The sequence below is a fragment of the Nylanderia fulva genome, unplaced genomic scaffold, assembly GCF_048542155.1.
Source record: "Nylanderia fulva isolate GAGA-0341 unplaced genomic scaffold, ASM4854215v1 Scaffold84, whole genome shotgun sequence".
Taxonomy (NCBI): Eukaryota; Metazoa; Arthropoda; class Insecta; order Hymenoptera; family Formicidae; genus Nylanderia; species Nylanderia fulva.
This window is the reverse complement of record NW_028190961.1, coordinates 278,131-302,864: the sequence shown is the minus strand read 5'-3', so window position 1 is coordinate 302,864 and position 24,734 is coordinate 278,131. Positions and strand designations below refer to the sequence as shown.

The 24,734-nt window shown below is 29.3% G+C and overlaps 2 protein-coding genes across 2 annotated transcripts in view; one reads left to right on the top strand and one right to left on the bottom strand.

Annotated features, from left to right (window-relative positions):
- The window catches only part of LOC114929634 (uncharacterized), an 83,476-nt gene extending 71,228 nt beyond the window's left edge, over positions 1–12,248 (top strand). The window contains exons 13-18 of the mRNA XM_085489453.1: positions 1,235–1,762; positions 4,323–4,391; positions 4,623–5,346; positions 8,747–8,964; positions 9,276–9,521; positions 9,870–12,248. Of these exons, the coding sequence (XP_085345579.1) occupies positions 1,235–1,762; positions 4,323–4,391; positions 4,623–5,346; positions 8,747–8,964; positions 9,276–9,521; positions 9,870–9,932 (1,848 nt within the window). The 3' untranslated portion in view covers positions 9,933–12,248. The remainder of the gene's footprint in view (positions 1–1,234; positions 1,763–4,322; positions 4,392–4,622; positions 5,347–8,746; positions 8,965–9,275; positions 9,522–9,869) is intronic.
- A 9,290-nt stretch (positions 12,249–21,538) lies between these two features.
- LOC146719840 (uncharacterized) lies at positions 21,539–22,225 on the bottom strand. Its single transcript, XM_085489451.1, has one exon. It carries the CDS (start codon positions 22,223–22,225, stop codon positions 21,539–21,541), a length of 687 nt encoding a protein of 228 aa, XP_085345577.1.
- Positions 22,226–24,734: the final 2,509 nt, after the last annotated feature.

Here is a 24,734-nt window from a genome sequence, read left to right as displayed (position 1 = left end):
TGTTGCAGCAACATTCCAGAAAGATTATAAAAAATGTTATTTAATAATCGCTAGTTCCTTCCTTTATCTACCGCTAGTTCCTTTTTTTATCTATCGCTATGCGGCGCGCGATCCTCTATCTATCCCATACTTTTTAGTTACAATTTACATCTTTACATCAGTTTAATTTTTTGAACTTGATCCCAACACAGGAAATTCATACATGTTAAAATACATACTAAACTGATTCCTCAGAAATCAGATAAATATTCGATGAAGTCGAAGGAATGAAAATCTGTTTATTGTACTTCACATATTTATTTTAAAAACAAAATTTTTAATTTTATAAAGTAAATTATTTAGTCTGCAACTTTTTACTATTCATTATTATAAAAATTACATTACAATGTTACTGTAATCCCTAACAGCACACATATCCCGAAGACGTTCAGAGATCCTGAGGATGTTTAAATGTTCTCTGAATATCCTCTGAATATCTTTCGAATATGTTGTACTATTAGGAATGTTTCATTGCAATATTACAAAAAGCGGCCATCTAGTCGTTGCAGCAATCTTGCAGCAATGATGCAGCAATATTTCGCAACCAATATGCAATATTGCAATGTTTCAATGTAAGGTCTATGTATGATTATACAATCTTTCGGTGCTATATGGGTGATATCAAAAATAGATAGTCCCATTAAAAAAATCAAGTTGACCTTGATTTGACTTCTTAATTTGACCTCAAGGTCAAGTTCAAGGGCACCATCAAATGCGCATGTTCAAACCCTAACACTTTTGTATTTAATTTTTTTTCAAAAACGTCATTCTCACGAGATATTCAGGGGTACCCATACTTTTGATACATCCTGTATATGTATACAGAATGTAACTAAACAAAGGCATACGCAACACACCATCTGGCACAAGACAATAAACTAAATTGAAAAGTCCTGAACCATTTTTTAATCTGAACTTTATTTTTGACGCTATAAATTGTTAAAGTTTGCGTACTTAGTAGGCGTACTAAAAGCCTACTATAAAGCGGTGCTGTTTTTCGTTGTAGCCACGCACTAATGGGCAAATTTTAACAAGTTTATAGCGTCAAAAATAAAGCTCAGATTAAAAAATGGCTTAGGACTTTTCGATTTAGTTCGTCGTCCTGCACTTGATGATGTGCTTTGTATACTTTTGTTTAGTTACCTAACCTGTATATGTACATTTTTTCTTTCCATTGTATTATTGTTGTTTACAGAACGAACCGGCAGAAAATAATGTACAGAACATAATGCCACGTCCTATAAGCCCCTTGGTAGAGGTCTTCACGCCGGTTGTAAGTGGTGTAACCCTAACGAATTCTGAAAATAAAACAACCGCATCAACTACTACTCCTACTACAACCAGTACTGTATCAACCAGTACAAACAAAACAGCATTGACTACTGCTGCTATTAGCACAACTACTGCTACAACAACAGCTGCAATTACAACAATACCTACTACTACTACTACCACCATTACCACTAGTACTACTACTACCACTTTGACAACAATTCCTACAACGACTTTGATAGGCCAAACAAGTAGTCCATCTGTTATTCCTCGGCACGCAACAACTGATTCTTCCATAAATACTTTGTTGAGTATAACGACGCGTTCAAATATGGTTCCATCATCACCTGCGACAATATCTACGGACAATGTACTAAACGGATTACAGACAAATTCGAAGGAAAGCCCCTTTGGTACAACATTCGAGGATTTGACTTTCCTAAATTCATTGGTGAATCGATTTTATTTATTTTAAATTTTGTATCAAATGTTTTTTACCTCAATACTTTTGTGCACAAAATACTAACAGAAATTGATCAATTGGTGTAAAGAAAACACATAATTGTTTTAACAAAAAATATGTAGTTACTACTTAAAAATGACTTTTTTCAAATAATTACACCCCAGATAGTAAAAGTAGTCATTTTGACGTCAAATTACATTATTTTGATGTCAAAATGTCATAATATATAATTACTGTGGCTATCTGGGATATGTATTTTCTCATTATTTTGTGCATCGTATTACTCCCACACAGCACAAAACTCAACAGAAATGTTGCAGAAACGTTTTAAAGTTTCAAGTAACACTGAAACGTCACTATAACATCTAAGAAACATAACATAGAAAAAGTAACATTTGAAACATTTATGCAATCTTTCATAAACATATTTGTGACAAAATAGCGGACATTTTCACGTATTTAAGACGTATATGAAACATTTTTGAATAAATTTTGCGAAGGTCTTTGAAATGTTTTGTGCTGTGTGGGATGCAAAATGAGTACATATGAAAAATATTGTGAGGAATTGATTTATATTTAAAAAATATGATATAGTAGTTCTATTTACAAAACTCGCAAGATGACCTTACCCTAAGATTAGGATCTTGGCAACATCAACATAAATAATTATTGTTATTTTTCTCCATTAATTTTAAGAACATTTATAATAATCAAAAGTAAGATGTAATTGCCAGTCCAATTTTAAAAACCAAGGAAAAATGAGCTTTATTGACCAACACTAGCTAAATGTAAGAATCTTTATTACAAAAGAGACGACGTTTTGACCCTAAATTGAGTCCTCTTCAGGCTATAACATTAATTCAAATACAAAAAAGTTTACAATACATTTTAAATATGATAATATTATAATGTCTACTTTATAAAAAATAATATTGAAATTAATAATACTTCTTATTTAAAAAACACAAAAAAACTAAACGCTTATAGTGTCAATCTGAAATGTAAGATCGAATATAATACAAAATAATACGTTTAATATGAAACGAAGTGTTCCCTATGACAAACTAAACAAGACAAACCGCAATTTAAATAGTCAACAAGTAAACAATGTTAGAGAGGATTAAAAGTCGAATAAATAAGTCAAATGATCCACAAAACCAAAATAACCCGTACCTAAACTTTAAAAAGAGAAGAAAATACATTAAAATGTATATGCTAAATGAATAAAAATCATACTAAAACCGACTAACTATCTCTGAAATAACATAATATTATAAGTTACTAAGATTTAAAATAAATTAAGGATAGTGTCGTAAATTGGGTTTAAATTTTCAGTATCCTTTTGCATATTAATAGAGTTTTTTAGTTTTTTAATTAAGATCATTACACCTATTTCCCTCTTTTTTACATTACGTTCATTATGTAAGATTGAAACATTTGAACAAAATTATGAGAAACTCTATGTTTACTAATGACGGCAAGCACAATATATAAATGTTATATACTCAAGCATGTTACATGTAACGTATATGTTAGTTGTAATTTCTCACTCATAGATGTAACATTTTTAATATTACATATATTACATTGTAGTTATATTGTCATTATATCCCAAGATAGCACTGACTTATCAATACATCAATGTGCTATTTGGTATATAATTACAATATAACTACAATGTAATATATGTTATATTAAAATGTTACATCTATGAGTGGGAAATTACAACTAACATGGATGTTACATGTAACATACACGTTATATTATTTGTTATATTCCGTATTATTATAGCAATGTAACAATTATATATCAGTGTTTGCTGGGTTTTAATGTATTTTCTTTTCTTTTCAAAGTTTAGAAACGGGTTATTTTGGTTTTGTGGGTTATTTGGCTTATTTATTCGACATTTAATCCTCTCTAACATTGTTTACTTGTTGACTATTTAAATCGCGGTTTGTCTTGTTTAGTTTGTCATAGGGAACACTTTGTTCCATATTAAACGTATTAGTTTTTTGTGTTTTTTAAATAAGAGGTATTATTAATTTTGATAGAATTATATATTTACATGGGATTACACTCATGAACTAGAGGCTAAAGCTCAACACGCATGATAAGCAACGACGCGATCTCTGTTAGTATGCCATCTAGATAAATGTATCAAGAGACGCGCAAGGAATATCGACTCTCTTATCCCGACTTCCTTTTCGAACGTGGCGCAATAAAGTCTTGTCAAACCGATTCTCGTGCACGTGTCGTAATAAATTATTTAATCAGCTTCCATCTCCTCCATCAAATTTCAATATTATTTTTTATAAAGTAGACATTATAATATTATCATATTTAAAATTTATTGTAAACTTTTTTGTATTTGAATTAATGTTATAGCCTGAAGAGGACCCAATTTAGGGTCAAAATGTCGTCTCTTTTGTAATAAAGATTCTTACATTTAGCCAGTGTTGGTCAATAAAGCTTACTTTTTCTTGATTTATAATAATGTTGTATAATAAATATCATAATTAATTAACGTACTAAATGTAAATTTTTACAGTTACAGAACCAAAACGTTAAAACATCATCTAAAACATTAAGTGAAATAGAGCAAATGTTAGCAAACAGGGTGCGTATATAACACATATTATATTAATTTATACCTAGTTAAAAGGGGGACGTCATTAAATATCAAAATGACGTCATTCGACGTCAAAGTGACGTACGCTTATGCTATTTAAGTAATGAATATATGCATTCAAATATATGCATATCTCTAATATAAGAGCTTAACAGTTTATCCAAATATTTCGTAAACGCACTTTGTATATGTCAATTAAATATTTCCTTTTTTTCGTAGATTTTAGCGCTTGCATTGGCTAGACCCGAATTGACACGCTCGCCGAAAGCAATTAACACCATAGATTCAAACAACAATCTTAACTCCATCAAAGATGTTCCATCTTCCGAACCAATAATGATCGATTTATTGGCGTATCCGTCAACGTCACCCTCAAGCGTCAGTAGTAGCACATCAACTACAACAACTACATTGGCACAACCTAGTAAAGCACCGATAAGTACCACGACCAGGGCACCAGTCGTTATCACCGCCAAACCTAAGACGACAACGCGACCCAAAACTATCACTCGAGCGCCTACAGGAATAGGTGTAAGCTTATGGCGGGCGTTGTTTGGCAGCAACAATCCTTCCGCGGCGACCACATTAACGACTGTTAGACAAAGACCGACTTCCAGACCGGTCCAAACCACCCAAAGGTCCGTCGAGATCACTCAGAGACCGATTAGGCAATCGACTACGCAAACGAGTCACATAATGTCCGCGATCAGATCGCACACAACGCCGAGGAGCGTAGATATTTCGGATATCAAAGTGACATCGTCGACCAAATCTGACGAGAACAATGTGAATCCTGTTTCCGTTTCGACGCCAAGTTCGATTTCAACGCGACAGACACTCTTGAATAATCCAAACCCAAGATTGACCGACGTCCCTACATCTACGTACTCATCCGAGGACGACGCAAAGTTCCTGATCTCGCTCTTGCAAGCTGTACAAACAGGTATATAAATTAAAGTTTTTTTCTTTTACACAGTAGCCCAGCAAACACCGATATATAATTGTTACATTGCTATAATAAAACGGAATATAACAGGTAATATAACGTGTACGTTACATGTAACATCCATGTTAGTTGTAATTTCCCACTCATAGATGTAACATTTTAATATAACATATATTACATTGTAGTTATATTGTAATTATATACCAAATAGCACATTGATGTATTGATAAGTCAGTGCTATCTTGAGATATAATGACAATATAACTACAATGTAATATATATGTAATATTAAAAATGTTACATCTATGAGTGGGAAATTACAACTAACATATACGTTACATGTAACATGTTTAAGTATATAACATTTATATACTGTGTTTGCTGAGAGGATAAAAAAATTACTTTTTCTTTCCCTAAGTGCGATAGTACGTTTTTCGAACCCAAGGAACACACTGAAGTCAAGAAAAAGGTCAAAATGACTTTATTTTGATTTGAAATGTCATGATTTTTCATATGACGAAAATTTGATTTATCATGATATCACGTACACTGTTCACAAGACGAAAAAATGATCGATTTTACGCTGGCTCTGTAGATTTATAATATAATGTAAAAATTATTTGAAAATGATAAAAAATCAAAATTACTTATGTACTTTTTCCTATTAGATATAGACAACTTTCTTTTTTGCATACTTGGTTTTTAATCCATGCTAAAAATAATCTTTCAAAAAGTTATATTAAGGAAACAATTCTCGGGTTCGAGTCCCGATTCAGCCGACTTTCGGACCAATATTTTTCTCGCCTATTTCTTTACAGGGGATGTTAAGAGAAGGAACAGGGGGAATTTTTGAGATCCCAACCATAGGATTCAAATTCCTTTTTCAAATGTTCTTTCTTTCATAAGTGTCGCAATAACATCGCGTTTGGCTCTATTGGTCGAGAGGAATCAAGTGGAGATTGTGGCTTTAAAAATTAAAAGAGCTGACTTAATAAGTATTTCATTATTAAGGAAACAATGTTAACATTTATTGTAAAAATTGCAATACATATTGTAATATTATATATATATATAATATATATAATTTTTAATAAATATATGTATATATATAATATATATATATAATATTTAATAAATAATATTTTTTAATAAATATTTAATGTTTATTAAATTTTGTATGTATAATTATATATTTATTGAATATGATATATATATATTAAATATAAATTTAATATATATCATATTCAATAAATTTATTTCATGTTTTACTGGATAAATGTGTTATATTTTTAATCTTCTTTTATATACAATATATACCTATATGTATATCGGCTGTAGAGCCTACCATGATGTCTTCTGCGTTTACAGAACTTAATTTTTCGTTGATTAGGAATAATATCTTTGGTTTGGATCTGGTTTGGAGCAATATTAAGAATATATAATTCGGCTCTTTAAATAAATACACAATATATATCTATACGCATATCGGCTGTAAAGTCTACGGCAATATCTTCTGCGTCTACGAAAATTAATTTTTTGTTAATTAGGAATTAGAGATTTAAACCAAATTCCTAATTAACGAAGAATTAATTTTTGTAGAAGCAGAAGACATTGCGGTAGGCTCCTACAGCCGATATGCGTATATATATATTGTGTATTTATTTAAAGAGTCGAATTATATATTCTTAATATTGCTTCTTATATATATTGTAAAAAAGAAAACTCGTATAGGACCACGGAACACAGACAATTGCATAATGTAAATAATCATCAATCAGAATCCTTCATTTTTTTATATCTTCAGGATTTTCATCCTGAAGATAGAAATGAAAGATTCTAATTAGTTGATTCTTTTATGCATTATGCAAAAGTTTGTGCTCCGGCTCTTAGACTGTTTTGGTTCCTATATTACTACAATAGGATGTATTTTTGATGTTTCCTTGACGTCAACAAATCGTCAAATTTTGAATAAAAAAATCATCATATTGACTTTTTCTATTGGGGAAGATTTTTTTATGTTAAACTTGGTTGTTTGAGAATTTTCCTAGCATTACAGGATTTTGAAAGGAACCAAAAATGATGTTTTTGGCCACTTTTAATTTCCCAGGTAACGCATACGTCATTTTGACGTCGAATGACATCAGTTTATTACTTGAGTTTTTTACGGCATAAAGAAAGACAAATCCCAGACAGCACACAATATTTATGATAAAAATTTATAAATATTTATGAATATATATTTTTTTCAAATATTATATAAATATTTTGAAAATGCTTTATAAAAATCTTTGTTTAATATATTAAAACATAGATTAAATATTTCATATAATATTGATGGTATGTAAAGATAAATGTTTATAGTATATAATTATTTTGTAAATATTTTTTAACTAAATTATTAGTTCTTTCATTTACCGCTATGTAACGTATATCTTTCTCGTATTTGATTTTTGTCGTGAGAATTATATAAGACTGGCAAAAACGGAAATTAATAAAGTTAAAAATGTCATAACGTTATTTCAATTTTTACATTCTGCAACAGAATGTCTTTTAACAAATAAATTTACGTATATATCGATGTGTACGTAAATTTATTTGTTAAACTACTCGGTTGCCTAAGTGTATTCAGTGTATATTATAATTTTATAATCTATTATAAAATAAATGTCTAATAAGTTACTTATAAACTTTTTTACACAATATATACCTCCTTCTTTAAATTAAAAGAACCGACCTAAAAATTCTTATTATTTTTTACACATTTTTAACTTTTTATAAATAGTTAATAGAGTTTGAAAAAGACAAAAACATCTAATCGAATAAATTTTAGATTAAACTACATCAACCAATCGTTTTGATTAAAAAATCGTTGATTATGTCTTTTTAAATCATGATTTCTTACTGAGTATTTATTAAAGAAAATATAAATTTTAAAAAATCTGTATTATAATGATTTAATAAATATATTTATAATATTCACCATAATATTTATCGTAAATATTTTCTGATATTTACGATAAAAATTTATGATCTATTTAATCTAATTCAAAAACTCCAAAAACATTTATAAGATATTTATAAGATATTTATGATAAATATTTATAAAATATTAAAGTAATTATTATAAATATTTTATAAATATTTAATAATATTTTGTGCAGTCTGGGATACGTACTTGCTTGCGATTTAGAGTAGCTGTTTAGATTAGTTCAAATAATATTTCTTTATATGTTTTTAAAATTGTTGATTTTACTTGTAAAATTTTTATTCCCAACATAGCAGACGAACAAAAATTTTTCTTTAAAATACGAAATTAATTCTTACACGCGCCTTCGATCAAAATTATCATTATCGGTATTTCTTTTATTAATCCATAATAAATTTTTATTCACATTAGAAACGAAATCGAGCACCTCTGCAATGACACAAAATAAAGTAACCGAGGATGATGAAGCCTTCTTGAGAGCGATATTAAATAATCAAGCTGTTATTTCGACTATGTTACCATCGTCTACTGAAGTAAATAATGCTGCTTTGCTCGCATTACTTTTAAAACAGCAAGGCATAGAGCCGTCAACACCAGCGATCAAAGTTAGGGAACAATTGCAAATAGCTGTGAGTAATGTGTTCTTTTTTATTATCTTCTATATCTTCTCCAAGATATTTTGAGATTATATATGTGCTTTAATTATTATATATGTCTCTCAGCATTTACAAAAAAATATTAATAAAAAAAGATTGTTACGTGTTTTTTATTTACAAATATTAGAATATACATAAAATACTCGCTAAATATATGAATAATAAAATAATAATATTTGTAATATTTGTATATAACATTGCATATGTTTTTAATATTGCAATAAATTCTCTAGTCTATTTTGAGCTTTTTTCTTATTTAAAAATTGATATATTATATATATTAGAGCCTGGACTTAACTACTGCTCGGCCAATGACAACTAATAGACCGATCTCCAGCACTCAATCTGTGATTACCACGAAAAGAAGGACAAGTACACCGAGACAATCATTCAGATCATCGCTACGAACTCCCAGTTCAACATGGTCCCCCAGTTCAACGTATCCACGTCCTCTCTTCGGAGAAAATTCGGGTAGTGGACTATTTACTGCTACTCGAGCCCTCGGTCAATTTCTTGGCGCTGCCATTACGGTAAATATATTTGTTTTGTCATAAAAGAGTCCTCCGAGTCGCTTTTCTTACTTGGTCTATGATAAAAACTTATTAATTATATAAAAATATAAAATTTTGTATCCTAACGAGTTCTATATTTTTTTCTTTTTTTTTATTTTATTTTTTATTTATTTCATTTTAGTTATTTTTTTAAATTTTATTATTTTTTATCCTTCTATATTCTACAATATTATATTCAAATAAAATAATTAAAATAATTAAAATAATAAGGTAAAAATTTTTTTATTTTATATTCTATATAACATAATTGAAATAATTTTTTAAAACAATATTTGTTATTAACATTTTTATTTCGGTTTTTGATAGGGTGCAGCCCAACAATTACAATCTTTTCTAAGAAGAAATAGTACCAGAAGCATAACTGGATAATATTAGAAAATAGAATAGGGCAATATATACTAGCGTTTCGCGCAAAGTGCGGGTCTCAAAGCTTTTCTTCCTCAAAGATTTTACTTTTTTTTATAACTTATTTTTATTAGTTTTATTTATAGAGTTCATTATCAGTTTATCTATACTATTTATATAAAAACACAAAGTTTGTCAGTTGGATAGATTTATATTTGGTGAAAAATAATATATATCAATTAATTATTATGTCGATTATTGGTGTTTGAGATTCATTTCAAATATAGACGGATTGAAATGAAATTTGAATCAATAAAGATTTTCACAATTAATTGTTGATCGCCAGTGATAAATTTGAACAAATAATAAGATGCAATTTAATTCGACCAAAAACTGGCTATTCATTTATTGAAAATAAGTATACACTACGTTTGGACCCACATTGTGGTCCTTTTCAAGTGCTAGAATACAAAAATACATAATTTGGCAAGCGAAATTAACATTATATTAACACTAAATTTGATCTGTAATGCACACTTGTTCTTATTCAGCAATTACATTAATTAAAAATAGAAACATGAAAGTTGTCCTGTCATATCGACAATCTGTTAGCTACTGTAGACTAGTATTATGTTTTTAAATCATTTGAATAATGTTGTCATAAATAGGACTAAGGTTATCAGTGTCTATTTGTAAATTAATTTTATTTATTTGTCTTTTTATGTAGCTTGAGCCATGTATTTTACATACCGAGAAAAATAGACGAAAAAGAGAGATCGCTAAAATGTTCTACATAAAAAGACAAACAAATAAAATTAATTTACAAATAGACACTGATAACCTTAGTCCTATTTATGACAACATTATTCAAATAATTTAAAAAACATAATACTAGTCTACAGTAGCTAACAGATTGTCAATATGACAGGACAACTTTCATGTTTTTATTTTTAATTAATGTAATTGCTGAATAAGAATAAGTATGTATTACAGATCAAATTTAGTGTTAATGTAATGTTAATTTCGCTTGCCAAATTATGTATTTTTGTATTCTAGCACTTGAAAAGGACCACAATGTGGGTCCAAACGTAGTGTATACTTATTTTCAATAAATGAATAGCCAGTTTTTGGTCGAATTAAATTGCATCTTATTATTTGTTAGGATAAAGATTAATACTTTATCATCTTGGGACTGTTAGACTGTGTTAAAATTTTTTCAGCTTTTAATGTCAATGTGTTTGAAATTTATAAAAACATCAAAATTTAAAGATTTTATATATATTCTTATAAGAAAAAAAATTTTTATACACTCCTCATAACAATTAGAGAATCACTTAAATTTTCTTAAAAAATCGGCAAAATTCATGCAGTCAGCTGTAACTTCGTTAAAACCAAATTTAAATAAAAAAAGATTTTTAAAGCTTGAAGAAAACTTCAAGCTCTTATACCGGAGAGTTGAAAAATGTAGATATTTTTATACACGTAGGGGGCAGGTCCACAAAATGAGAAGTTTATAATTTTGTCCAGTACGTAGTTTTCTATATGTAAAAATTACCAAACTTACAAAAACTTTAAAAAAGTATTGAGCTTTCGAAAGAAGAAAAAATTCAAGCTTTAAAAACCTTTTTTTTTTATTTAAATTTGGTTCATTTTTAACGAAGTTACAGCTGACTGTAGTAGTAGTAGTAGTAGTAGTAGTAGTACATTTATTGTTCCCCTTGGGGTTACAAATTACATACAACTCATAATGAACAAAGAACCAAAACTTTACATACACAAAAACATATACGCAATATAAAACTTTACAATATAATCTTAACCTAACTTAATTCTAACTTAATCTACTTTAGCCTAATTAATCTAGGGTTGGGCTTCCGCTTTAGGTCACCCGTTGACCAGGTCATTTTTCCTTGGCTTCTGCCCAACCCTATACACACACACATACGCTTTTGGGACTTCCGTTTCCTTTTGCCTTCTTTTCTTTTACTTTCTCCCCTTTTGTCCCCCTCGCATCATTTACTCCTCCATTCATCCTTCTTCTCTCTTAATCTCCCCGTACGCTCCTCTCTCCTCTCCCCTCTCTTATCTCTCTCTCTCTCTCTCTCTCTCTCTCTCTCTCTCTCTCTCTCTCTCTCTCTCTCTCTCTCTTTCTATCTCCCTCATCCATCCTTCTCCCTTTCCCTTTTTTCCTAATATCTCCCTCACAGCTTCCTGCCAACTCTCTTTTCTCTCTCCCTTCAATCCACACCTCTCCCATACATGCTCCAATAACTCTTCCTCTTTTCCACATATCCTGCATTTCCTCTTCTCCACCTCCTCCCAATACCTGCTTTCTAATATTTCGCTTCCTAATCTAAATCTTGCTACTCTCCTCCATCTACTTTTTCCCCAATCCTTTCTTAAATATTCTGGTACTCCTTCTCTTCTAACCGCCTTGTACCATTTGTTCCAAATTCTGACCTTTCTATTCTCTCCTCCCTCTCCCTCCTCTGCTCTTCCAAATCTCTCCTTATTAGCTCCCCAAACCATCCCTCTTCCTCTCCTCTTCTCTCCTCCACCTCTTCTATCCTCCTACCTCTTTTCCTAAAATACTCTTCCCTTTCCCTTTCCCAATCCGATCCCACTCTTCCTTCCTTCGCCCTTTCTCTCATTTCCTCCCAACATTTCCTCGCCAATTTGCTTCCTCTTCTTTCCTCCATTCTCTTCTCAAAATTCCACGCCCTCTTCCCGGCAGTTACAGCTGACTGAATTTTGCCAATTTTTTAAGAAAATTTAAGTGATCCTCTGAAGTGAGTTGTGAGGAATGTATATTCTTCTGAGAAAATATTTTTTATATTTTTTGACATTAAGGGGATCTCTCAGCAAATGACGAACACCGACAAAATAGTAGCACACATATCCAAAACATATATGCACGTATACACAACGCACGCACACATGCGTATGAACCGTATTTTTAATTACAAATTTTTATTAGATTTTTAATCTAAGTTTTGAGGATAACAGTGCTTTCTTTCGTGTCCTCTTATCTTAGGGAATGTATATTTTTATTCGTATAAAGTGCATGTGTTTTATAATATATAAAGCACATATTATGATGAGGTTGACAGTTCGTTTGCAATTCGAGATGTCAAATCGAGATGAAAATAAATAATAAAAAATAAATAATAAAAACCGTTATTTCTCATTTTTTATATCAAATCGAATTTTCCTGGGATTATTGATGCATGTATTGCAATCGTATAGAGAAGCATTTTCAATTATATCAAATTAAAAAAAAATATACTAGAAGTACGAAAATGTATGACTGTGTCGATAAAACAGAAATCGTGAGGGATCCCCTTAACTTTTGACTTTTTTGAACAAAAATTTTTTTTATGGATACCCACCCTTCAAAAAATTTTTCTTGGAAGAATATATTACACAGCCGAATTTCGACGTTTTAATATATTTCGAATACATTAACATTAAAAGCTAAACAAATTTTTTTTATGCATATCCAACCCCAAAAAAATTTTTTTAAAAGAATATATTACGTAGCCTATAACACTTCCAAAATGATGACTTCTTTAAACAAAAATGACTTTTTTGAACAAAAATTTTTTTTATGGATACCCACCCCTCAAAAAATTTTTCTTGGAAGAATATATTACACAGCCGAATTTCGACGTTTTAATATATTTCGAATACATTAAAAGCTAAACAAATTTTTTTTATGCATATCCAACCCCAAAAAAATTTTTTTAAAAGAATATATTACGTAGCCTATAACACTTCCAAAATGATAAAGAATCCTTAAAATTTCATTTCAATTGATCTACGTGTTTTGAAGATGATCGCGAGGACAAACAAATAAACTGAGAAATTCTGTGTCTTTATATAAATATATATATAGTATAGATATAATTATTTTGACCCGCGCTTCACGCGGGCTTTAAAATCTGTAGCTAACACTTTTTTGAATGTATATTTTTTTCGTGCGAGCTTAAAAGCTATATAAATACCATTTGTCTGTCTGACTACAAACTACTCTTTTATTAATGGACCGATTTTCTCGAAATTGGTACCAAAATACGATTGCAAATTTATCGAGGTAAAAACATTTAGCTTGATATCTCAAAATGTAGAAAAAATGCATATTTTTTAAAACTTAAAATTTTATAAAAATTTAAATTTTTCACTGATTATCGCAAAACTCAAAACCAAACATTAAATAATAATAATTTATTTACGTAAGAAAATTTATTCAAATATCTTGTACTGGGATTAATGTTTCATCTAATAGTACTATTTGTCATGAAAAAGTTTGAAATTCGAGGTCCCAAAAATGGACGAAATTTGCTATTACTTTTTCAAAAAAATAGGTCTCTAAATATGCGATTGCGTGGGTGAGTGTGCGTGAGTAAGTGCAAACTTAAAAAAACTACACAGCAGCCTTCTCCGAAAAATTTTCAACATTTTGGTACCAATTTGGTGAAAATCAGTTCATAAATGTGAAAGTAGTTCGCGGTCAGACATACAGACAGACGGAACTTATATATAATATATATATATATATATATATATATATATATATATATATTTATTTCTGTTTAATTTGAAAACAAACATCAGAATTGATATTGTAGCAAATTTTTATTATATTAATTAAAAATATGGTTATCATTAAAAAAATATAAAAATGACAAAATACATATAATGAAAATCTATAGGAACTAGATACTATATAGGAAAATTCGAGCTACAATTTTTTGTTACAAACAATGATGTAGTTTTTTATACCAATTCATTCTTTTTATTATTTTATGCGGTTATTGAGGTAGGATCGTCGAAAAATGAATATTTTATAAGATATTTTCATAGTTTATATAAAATTATGTCAATTATAAAATATCTCGCAAAGAATTTATTTTTTGACTATTTTATATCTTTTTATAACTTTTTATTCTAAAAATTATGAGAAATCGATTTATTTTTAAAAATATGGTGATTTTATTTTTAAAAAATATAAATGACCTTTCAATAACCTTAAAAAGCGTCCTTTAGAAAAATAATTAATAACGATACGCTACCTTCTGTCCCCCTTTAAATCAGACAATTTTTGTTTAAAGAATTTTGTTGTATAATCAAAAATAAAAAAGTTTTTGGAGGTGGTCGATTAAAATGGAACATCCTGTATACAACGGAAATGAAGATTACAGAAAATGCATAATATATTATCATTAAATTACAGATTAATTATAATTTTCCATTTATAAATGTTATAAATGAGCTAGTATAATAAATTAACTTTTTGTAATTAATAATATAAACACAAACAATGTAAAATATATTATTTCTTTTTTATTAAATATAGACATTTTTTATTAGAATTACTTAGACACTTTAAATTTATTTCAAATATTTAAAATTCTTAATACTGATTCTAATGATACTCCAGTAATAAAATAAAAATAAAATAAAACTTAAGGAAACAATTAATTACTCCAGTAATTTTAAACCAATTACTGCAATAAATAAAGTTAAAATGTAATTGATCGAATATATCCTATACTGATTCCTGATTTAAGGGGGAAACAATATTAATATTATAATATTCCATATCATTGTTAATTATTATTTTTATTTGATATTGGTACTGTCTTTATGAAAATTTGAAAAAAGAATTAATTAAAAATTTAATCTCATTTTTTTTTTCACTTTTATGTAACTACATTTTATGATAAGAGTTTAAATAAGAACATTTATACATATAATTCGTTTTTAATGTACAAAAATAATGTATAACGAATAAAAATTTTATTTATATAATACCACGGTTTAAAAAATATTAAAAATATAAAAATTAAATACATTTACACGCATATAGAAATTCTAAGATATAGAATAAATTATTCCAAAAATTTCCACGGATGAATTTTGCAACAAATAATGAGAAGTTTTGCATAAATATTTTTTTGAAATTTTTATTTGCAGCAATAAAAATAACGACAGTTTTAAATGTATATTATTATAAAACGCTTTGATTTCCAGAATAGATCTTTTTTTTAAATGTGTACTTATAGAGATGTTATAGTATTAATAATACATATATTAGCACGTTTTTTATATTGTTAATTCAACTGTTGACGTGTCTACATTTTTTCTTTATTTATATTCTTTTTTGTAATTAAGTAAGATATTATTTAGTAAATAAGTTAGATGTGCTCAGCGATTTTTTAATATTTGAACACTTTGCGTGCGGATGACTCTAATCTGCATAAAATGGATTTTTAGTAAAGTCACGTTAGATATAATTTAAAAAATATGTAAATTAAAAATAACTGTTTAAAGTTTAATTATAAGAAATTAAATTGTAAAAGACATGCAATTACATATATACACATTTTTTATTTTTGTAGATATATCCCTAGTAGCACAATACATTGGTCATACATTGGCCAAATATTGGCAATATTGGGAATTTCTTGGTCCAATAATTCCCAAAGATAATATTGGTTATTAATATTGGTTATTAATAAAATGCTATATACTGCCAATATTGCTGTTCCTATGATGACTCCAATATTAGTAATGAAATAAATATACATGTATTGCCAATATTGCTGTGCCCATGATGACTCCAATATTGGTAATGAAATAAATGTATATGTATTGCCAATATTGCTGTGTCCGTGATGACTTCAATATTGGTAATAAACTAAATAAAAATATATTGCCAATATTGCAATACAATATTTGTAATCATTATTTCCTTAATTTACCGCTATGTAACGCACAACAAGATATCTATCTCATATTCAAGTTTAGTCACGAGAATTATATAAAGCGTTAGCCAAAGTGGCTAAATTATTTATTAATCTGTATGCTCTATTCTTAGCAGTAAATTTTGAAACACAGTTTTTATAGTTATTAAATTGATTGCTGGTTGCACTAGTTCTGAATTTATCTTTTTTTATTAGTCCAAAATTAGAATACAATATTGGTTCAAGATAAGAAATTAATATATATATATATAATATAAAAATTGTATATTTATTATTTGTCAATATTAAATATTAAAATACCACGAATAATAAGGCCTAAAGAGCCATACGCGGATGTTTCTTGCGTACATCTCCAACGAAAATTAATTTTTCGTTGGAAAATAAACGAAATGTGCACAAGTCACATATTATTCTTGGTGTACTACCAAGATTTTTAAATATGAAATATCTCATACTTGAGATTTAATTTCATAAATCCTCCACACAGCACAAAACATTTCAGAGACCTTCGCAAAATTTATTCAAAAATGTTTCATATACGTCTTAAATACGTGAAAATGTCCGCTATTTTGTTACAAATATGTTTATAAAAGATTGCATAAACGTTTCAAATGTTACTTTTTCTATGTTATGTTTCTTAGATGTTATAATGACGTTTCAGTGTTACTTGAAACTTTTTTGAAACTTTGAAACGTTTCTGCAACATTTCTGTTGAGTTTTGTGCTGTGTGGGTTCCTACAATGTAACTGAAATGTTGTAACGTCTTTGCGACGTCTTTGCGACGTAACAATTTCGTGTTAAAATTAATAAAAATATAGATGGAAATTGACACTCGCCAGTATTCGAATAAAAATAAAATTAAAGAACTCCTTATCTCTTGACCAAACTGGCAAATACATTTGATAATTACAGTCACGACGTTTCAACCATTATTATTAGGTCCTTTTCAAGTGATCTATACAATTAAAACTAAAGAAATTACAAAAATGATAATCAATATACGAGTAAAAAAGGAAAGGATATAAACTTATTAATAATGTAAATGAATCAATAATGAACTAATATTATTGCTTTACCATTTGTAGAGAGTTTAAATGACATATATCAAATTTTCAAAATAATAGGTTTTAATATTGTACATTACATACCAAATAAATTAAATCGATTAATTAAACTAGGGAAGGATAGGTTACCCATTGAGAATGAAACAGAAGTAGTTTATAAAATAAATTGTAAAAATTGTAATGTTTCATACATTCGACAAACAAAAAGACATTTGAGTACTCGTGTTAAGGAACATTTCAACAATATAAAAATGTATACTAGTAGATTGTCTGTCATCAGCAAGCATAAAATAGATTTTAACCATGATTTGGACTGGTCTCCAAATATTTTACATAAAGAAAAACATACTAAGAAAAGAGAGATTGCTGAAATGTTCTATATTAAGAAAAATAATAACACAATAAATTTACAAAAGAACACTGAAAATCTCAATAACATATATGACTTAATAATAAAGGTCGCTTAGTTGCTTAATAATTGTCGAATGTGTCTGAAGTGTATCAATTGACACAAAGAGTTTCTCCTTAAATTGTATAATTACATCTTGTAAGTTTATATCCTTTCCTTTTTTACTCGTATATTGATTATCATTTTTGTAATTTCTTTATTTTTAATTGTATAGATCACTTGAAAAGAACCTAATAATAATGGTCGAAACGTCGTGACTGTAATTATCAAATATATTTGCCAATTTAGTCAAGAGATAAGGAGTTTTTTAAATTTAATTTCGTGTTAAATTTAATTTTTAAAAATAAGATATATCTTTATTTCAATTTATTTTTATAAATACCAACTACAAAACTAAACAATCCGACATATTAATTAATTAAACTCTTTTGTGCAACCGGCGCGCGAAAAGTTGCCCTTTACGCACATGATGGGATTTTAGAAAGGGCTCCTTTTCCACCCACCGGTCACACAAAATATCGTAGCCAACATCGTGCGAATTGTCACACTCGGCTTCGCCTCGTGCGCCAAACTTCTGCACTTTCGGCCGATTTATGATCCCCCGCACTTGTTAGCTAATATACTATTATGATACAAGTGCGACAATTGCCAACTCGCACGTGTATCACATGCTATATATTTTATATCACGAGTGCGTATAAACTGCCTACTTTGCGCACTGTTTTCCAACATTGCCAACTTCTCGCACTTGTATCACAATATACTTCCACACAGCACAAAACATTTCAGAGACTTTCACAAAATTTATTCGTTGGAGGTCCCTTTTCGGCAAAAGAATTCAATCTCTTTTGCTCGAAATGGGACCTTGTGCGACTTTTGGTTTAGAAAGGAACGAGAGTGGGGTTTTTTTATTAATTAAATGGTGTCAAATTCATATTTAAATTTATGTTTTGTGACTTGACAATTTAATGTTTTGTTGAATAAACTAATTCTTTAAATGGTCATTAAAAATAGATTAAAGAGGTTCTATTATATTTGATTTAAAAAATCAATACTTATTATTCAGTCATTTAATGGGATAAAAATTTAAGGATATAATTAATTTATTTAAATATTATTTTTTTTTAATTAATATTAAATTAAGTTATTTTATATAAATAATTTTAATCAAGATTTAAAATTTAAAAAATTAGTTGATTCAATTACGATAGATATAAATCTATGATTTATACCGCAAATTTCTGAACATTGACCAAAATATAAGCCAGGACGATATATTAATAATATAATTCATTAAATTGACTTAATAGATAAATCATTAAATTGACTTGATTTATTTTTATCAAATTACGAAGGAAAAATAGTTATACATTAAAAAGAATTAAATTTACAGATCTTAATTCTACGCAGAACGTACATAAGAGCGAGTGTGTGTGTGTGTGTGTAATTCGCGGGTGTTACATTAGTCCGGAGGCCATCAATCGGGATAACGAGGGAAAAAGTCATTGTTTAAACTTATCTAATCCCGATCTCGCGGATCTCGCCGTTGACATGGGAGAGCCTAACCGATTCCTGAGGAGAAGGGAGGAGGGAAAGAAAGAGAGATAGGGATAATAAAAGAAGGAAAAAATAAGGTAATTGATTCATTAGCGAAACCAACAATAAAATAAGAAATAGTGAACTCAATGATTTAATTAAGTTCCCAGAATTATTTTGAACACAAGACGAAGATGTAGATGTTTTAACTAGACTTACTACTTATAGTGAGCAATGAGTCTTGGTTTATTATTGGAGGGAACCTCGGTTGGCTGCAGGTAGCTCGTTGAAGTCTTCGTCTTTGAACACTTATCGTGCACAAGTAAAAGAACAACACTAATAAACCGTTTGCCGGAGTAAAAAGTAATGCCGTTTTGTGGCAAAGTTCGCGCTTATATCCTTTTTTTGGTTTACGCCCTCCATTTCGTTCTCTTAACAAGATCCTGCGAATGGAAATTCGTAAATACGATTTTTAATTTTTCAGTTTCCCTTTCCACAGGGTAATTTCCAAAGGTTTGACAAATCGGAAATTTTATTACGAGGATTCTCGAATCAGAGTTCGTTTCCAAAAGATGGGGATGTTTTGAGATTGGGTGTTGCCGGTGATGTTTGTTCTTAGATTTCCTCGACATGTGTCAGGATGTTTGGCGGTTATTAGTTATGCTCTTTTATTGACGGGGCCGCCGATTTATGACTTGCTTGCCGTGGATCGGCGAGTAGATTTTTGAATTTTTAAACAATACTTCCGGTACTTTGTCGCCGGTATATTTGCTTTTAGATTTCTACACAAGAATTACCACTTCGCTCGGTACCAATCTTATGGATATGTAAATATATATTTTCCTTTGCTTTCAGCGTCTTTTCCGTCTAACAATTTATGGTATTTGCTAAGCCTTTTCCGATATTCGATTGTATCGACACGTTTTTAATTTTATTACACTCGCCGCTCAATTTATTGTTTCTTGCATCTTTGATTGTGAGAAAGAAAAGAATCGTGAAGTAACGCAGGATGTAACAATAAGATTATTTCAAATTTTAAGTCTTGGTAGTACACCGAGAATAATACGTGCCTTGTGGACGGTTTATTTCCAACGAAAACTTAAATTTCGTTGGAAATGTACGCTGCAACATCCGCGTATGGCTCTTTAGGCCTTTCTTGTGATTTATATTTAATATATTACAGAGCCGTGATTTAATCTTATTGTTAGTTGTTTATAAATGAAATTAATTTCTATACTTTTGGATTTATATTTTTCTCTCGCATTTATTTATTTATTTCCGTAGGGGGGTTAGAGAATTTTTGAAATTAAATCTCAAGTATGAAATAATTTATGATAAAGTCTTGGTAGTACACCAAGAATAATGTGTGCCTGAGTGCACATTTCGTTGATTTCCAACGAAAAATTAATTTTCGTTGGAAATGTACGCAGCAACATCCGCGTATGGCTCTTAGGCCTTTCTTGTGATTTATATTTAATGAAATTAATTTATTGGTACAATATTAGAACAATATTAGCTAAAAAAGAAAGAGCGCACACTTTACAAATTAAAGGTATAGCCCGAAGTTTTGTATCAACGGTTGCTATGTCTGCGAGAAACAATCTATACTTACTAATCATAAAGGAATTCACTTTTTTAAAAGTAACTAAAATAACTTTGTGTGTGTTTACAAGAAAGACATATTTTAAATATAGAACCTATAGAACTAAACAAGTAAATTAAACAATATTTTCTTAACACTCCTACTTTTAATTTACTTTTTTTTCTTTTCATAGTTTTCAAACGTGTTAATAAATAATGAATTACAATTTGACTTGAATTTATCACGTGACAAAGGTTTTGTTAAAAAGTCTGCTAACTGTTTATCAGAGGGTACATATACAGTTCAATTTCTTCTCTGGATACAAGTTCACGAATGTAATGATATTTTACATCTATATGTTTTGTGAGTTTGTGATGTTCCGTGTTCTTCACAAGATTTAAGGCACTTTGGTTATCTATCAGTAGCTTCGTTGATGAAATTGCTGTTCCTTGAGTTTCCTTGAGAAATGTTCTCAGCCACATGGTCTCTTGTGCTGCGTTGAATGCAGCAATGTACTCGGCTTCTGTTGTTGATCGTGCTACACATTTTTGCTTTTGTGAGCACCACGTTACAGGTCCATTTGCTAATACACTTACGTATCCTGAAGTTGATTTTCTTGTCATGACATCTCCTGCAAAGTCTGCATCGCTGTACATTTTTAAGTCATCAGAATTCTTGGTGTATTGAATACTGACATCTTGAGTTCCTTGTAGATATCTTAGTATTCTTTTGACGGCTGTCCAATGAGTCTTTCCTGGATTGTTTAGAAATCTGCTAACTTGACCCACTGCGTACATTATATCAGGGTGTGACACAATTGCTGCGAACATTAGATTGCTCACTGCCTCGCGGTAAGGAATGGTATCTGTTTTGACCTCTTCATACTCCTGATCATCTTCTCTATTAATCAAGCTTACACTTAGATCTGCCGGAACTGCGATTGTTCTACAATTGTCCATGTTGAATCTCTTCATATCAATATGTTTTTATAGTTTTTGTTGAGTTATAAAGATTTAAAGTTATCAATTTTTTGACATGAAATGTAAAATATCTTTTAAAATATTCGGTTTTTGGTAATCGTACCTTAATACTGTTTTGTATGGAATACATATTTTAGTATATTTGTATTTGTATGGTATTTTAGTATATTAGTATATTTGTATGGAATACATATTTTAGTATAGGGTTTGTAAAGTTTTTGAAATGACATACAAGAATATGTAATAAAAAATAGGTAGTTCTATTTATGAAATTAAAAGTAACCTTCACATGACCTTCACATGACTATTCAAGGTCAAATCAATGGCACGATCTTATGTTCCTCTCGAAACCCTACAACTTTTGTTTAAAACATTTTTTCGTATCTTAAGTCGTTTCTAAGATAAAGAACCCGGGTCGGACGTTAGACACCCTGTATATACATATATTATTCAATTTATTATTGACTGACAATTAACTCGGTCTAAATGATCTTGAAAAGTTGGTGTTACCAAAATATTTACCAAAATATTCAACTGAAACATCAAGCAATTTCGATTTACTGCGAGATATTAATTTACGTAATTTTGTCTAAACATATGATGATATTTAAATGTTCCCTGCATTTCTAGGAAAATCCACTATGGTTTTTATATTATTCTAGATGTATAAGACCTAAATCAACTCAAATTTTACTTTCCGCTCGAGGTAAAAAAATCGCACTTTTTGGGCATTCTCCTTTAAAAATTTACCCGAATACATAGGTTTTTGGTACCAATTAAATATAATATTGTTATTTTTATCTAAAATAATGGTTGTATCGAGAAAATTTATCCTATTGTCTAATCTCCTCCAATTGTAATCTATCGTGAAAAGAGTTACAAGTTTGAAGAATCAAACCAAATGTAGAGGAAGGTGCAGCCAACAATAAGACATCATCTACGTATCTATAATAGAAGGGTAATGAAAAAGGAAGATGGTCTTAAATCCGAGGACCGAAACGTACAAATAAAAGGACGATTCACTGAATTCAATTCTATTTTTATTTGCGTACTAACGACCACACTAAGCTCTCATTTAGCCCTTTAATTTTATTAAATATTAAATTACTTATTTGAATTTTATTGGAGTTATTGTTTTTTGTTGAGACCAAATATAAACTCAAATAAAAATGTTACTTTGAGTATTTAAAAATGAATAAAGTGTGTGTGCGTCTACCTCATGAAACTTGTTGCAACTGAACAATTTGCGAAGAGACCTTCTCTATGCCACGTTCTTACTCACGCAGGTTTATTCCTCTACGCGCAATGCATGCCGAATAACAGGATTGGGAAGTAACGAATTACTTGTAACGAAGTTACAGTTACAGTGACTTTTTTTCGGTAACTATAATTTAACTTCGTTACTTTTCTCCATCTGTAACTGTAACTCTAACTTAGTTACATTTTTTTAGTAACTAGTAACTATTTTAACAATTACTTTATGAGTTACTTTTTTGGAAACATGCGCTAAAAGTATTGTTCAAGTATGGTAGCCGTTATATTGTTATTAAATTCTGTAAATAGTAACATATGGATCTTCATATGATTTAATTTTTTACCTACAATTCTCATATATATTTAGTGTACATAAAATAATATAACACATATTTAAGATCGACTAATCATAGTCAAGTATTTAAAAAAATTCTTAAATGTAATAATTATTCGATTTGCTTGCGACTTTGCGATTACCATTTAGTAAGTTACTAACTATTGTTACTGTTGTATATAAAGGTCATTCCCCAAGAAGAACAGAAGGTCAAAATTATGTCAATTTAACATCATATTGACTAAATATTGACCAAAAAAATGACATAAATTTAGTCAATATGACATCATTTTGATTTTTCTGTTCTCCTTGGGTTCATACATTGATGGCGCAAAGTCGCAAGCAAATCGATCAATTATTACATTAAAGAATTTTTTTAAATACTTGACTGTGATTGTGCATAAAATGTAAGCTCTTTATATTTAAAATAATGTATAATTATTTTTAAAAAGTAACTGAAAAGTAACGACTCGTTACTTTTTGAGTAACTGTAACTGTAACGAGTTATTTTTTAAAATCGGTAACTTGTAACTGTAACTAATTACTTTTTCAATGAAATAACTGTAACTGTAACTAGTTACTTTTACAAAGTAACTTTCCCAACTCTGCCGAATAATAAACATTGCCCAATTTGCCCCTATGCTCAACTAGACCCGCTCTACCCTATCTCATAAAATAAATATTTATTTTTCATAATGTAAAGAAATCAATTAATGTAAAAAAAACATAATTGTTTGTAAGAAAAAATATGTAACTATACTTGTACAGAAGTGCACAGGCGATGCACCATCAACACCACAAGAATCGACGCAGATATTGCCGGAAGTGCAACATTTCACCTTTCTTTGTTAATTGTCCAAAGGAAGTACGGACGATCAAGAAGAAGAAAAATCTCGGTCT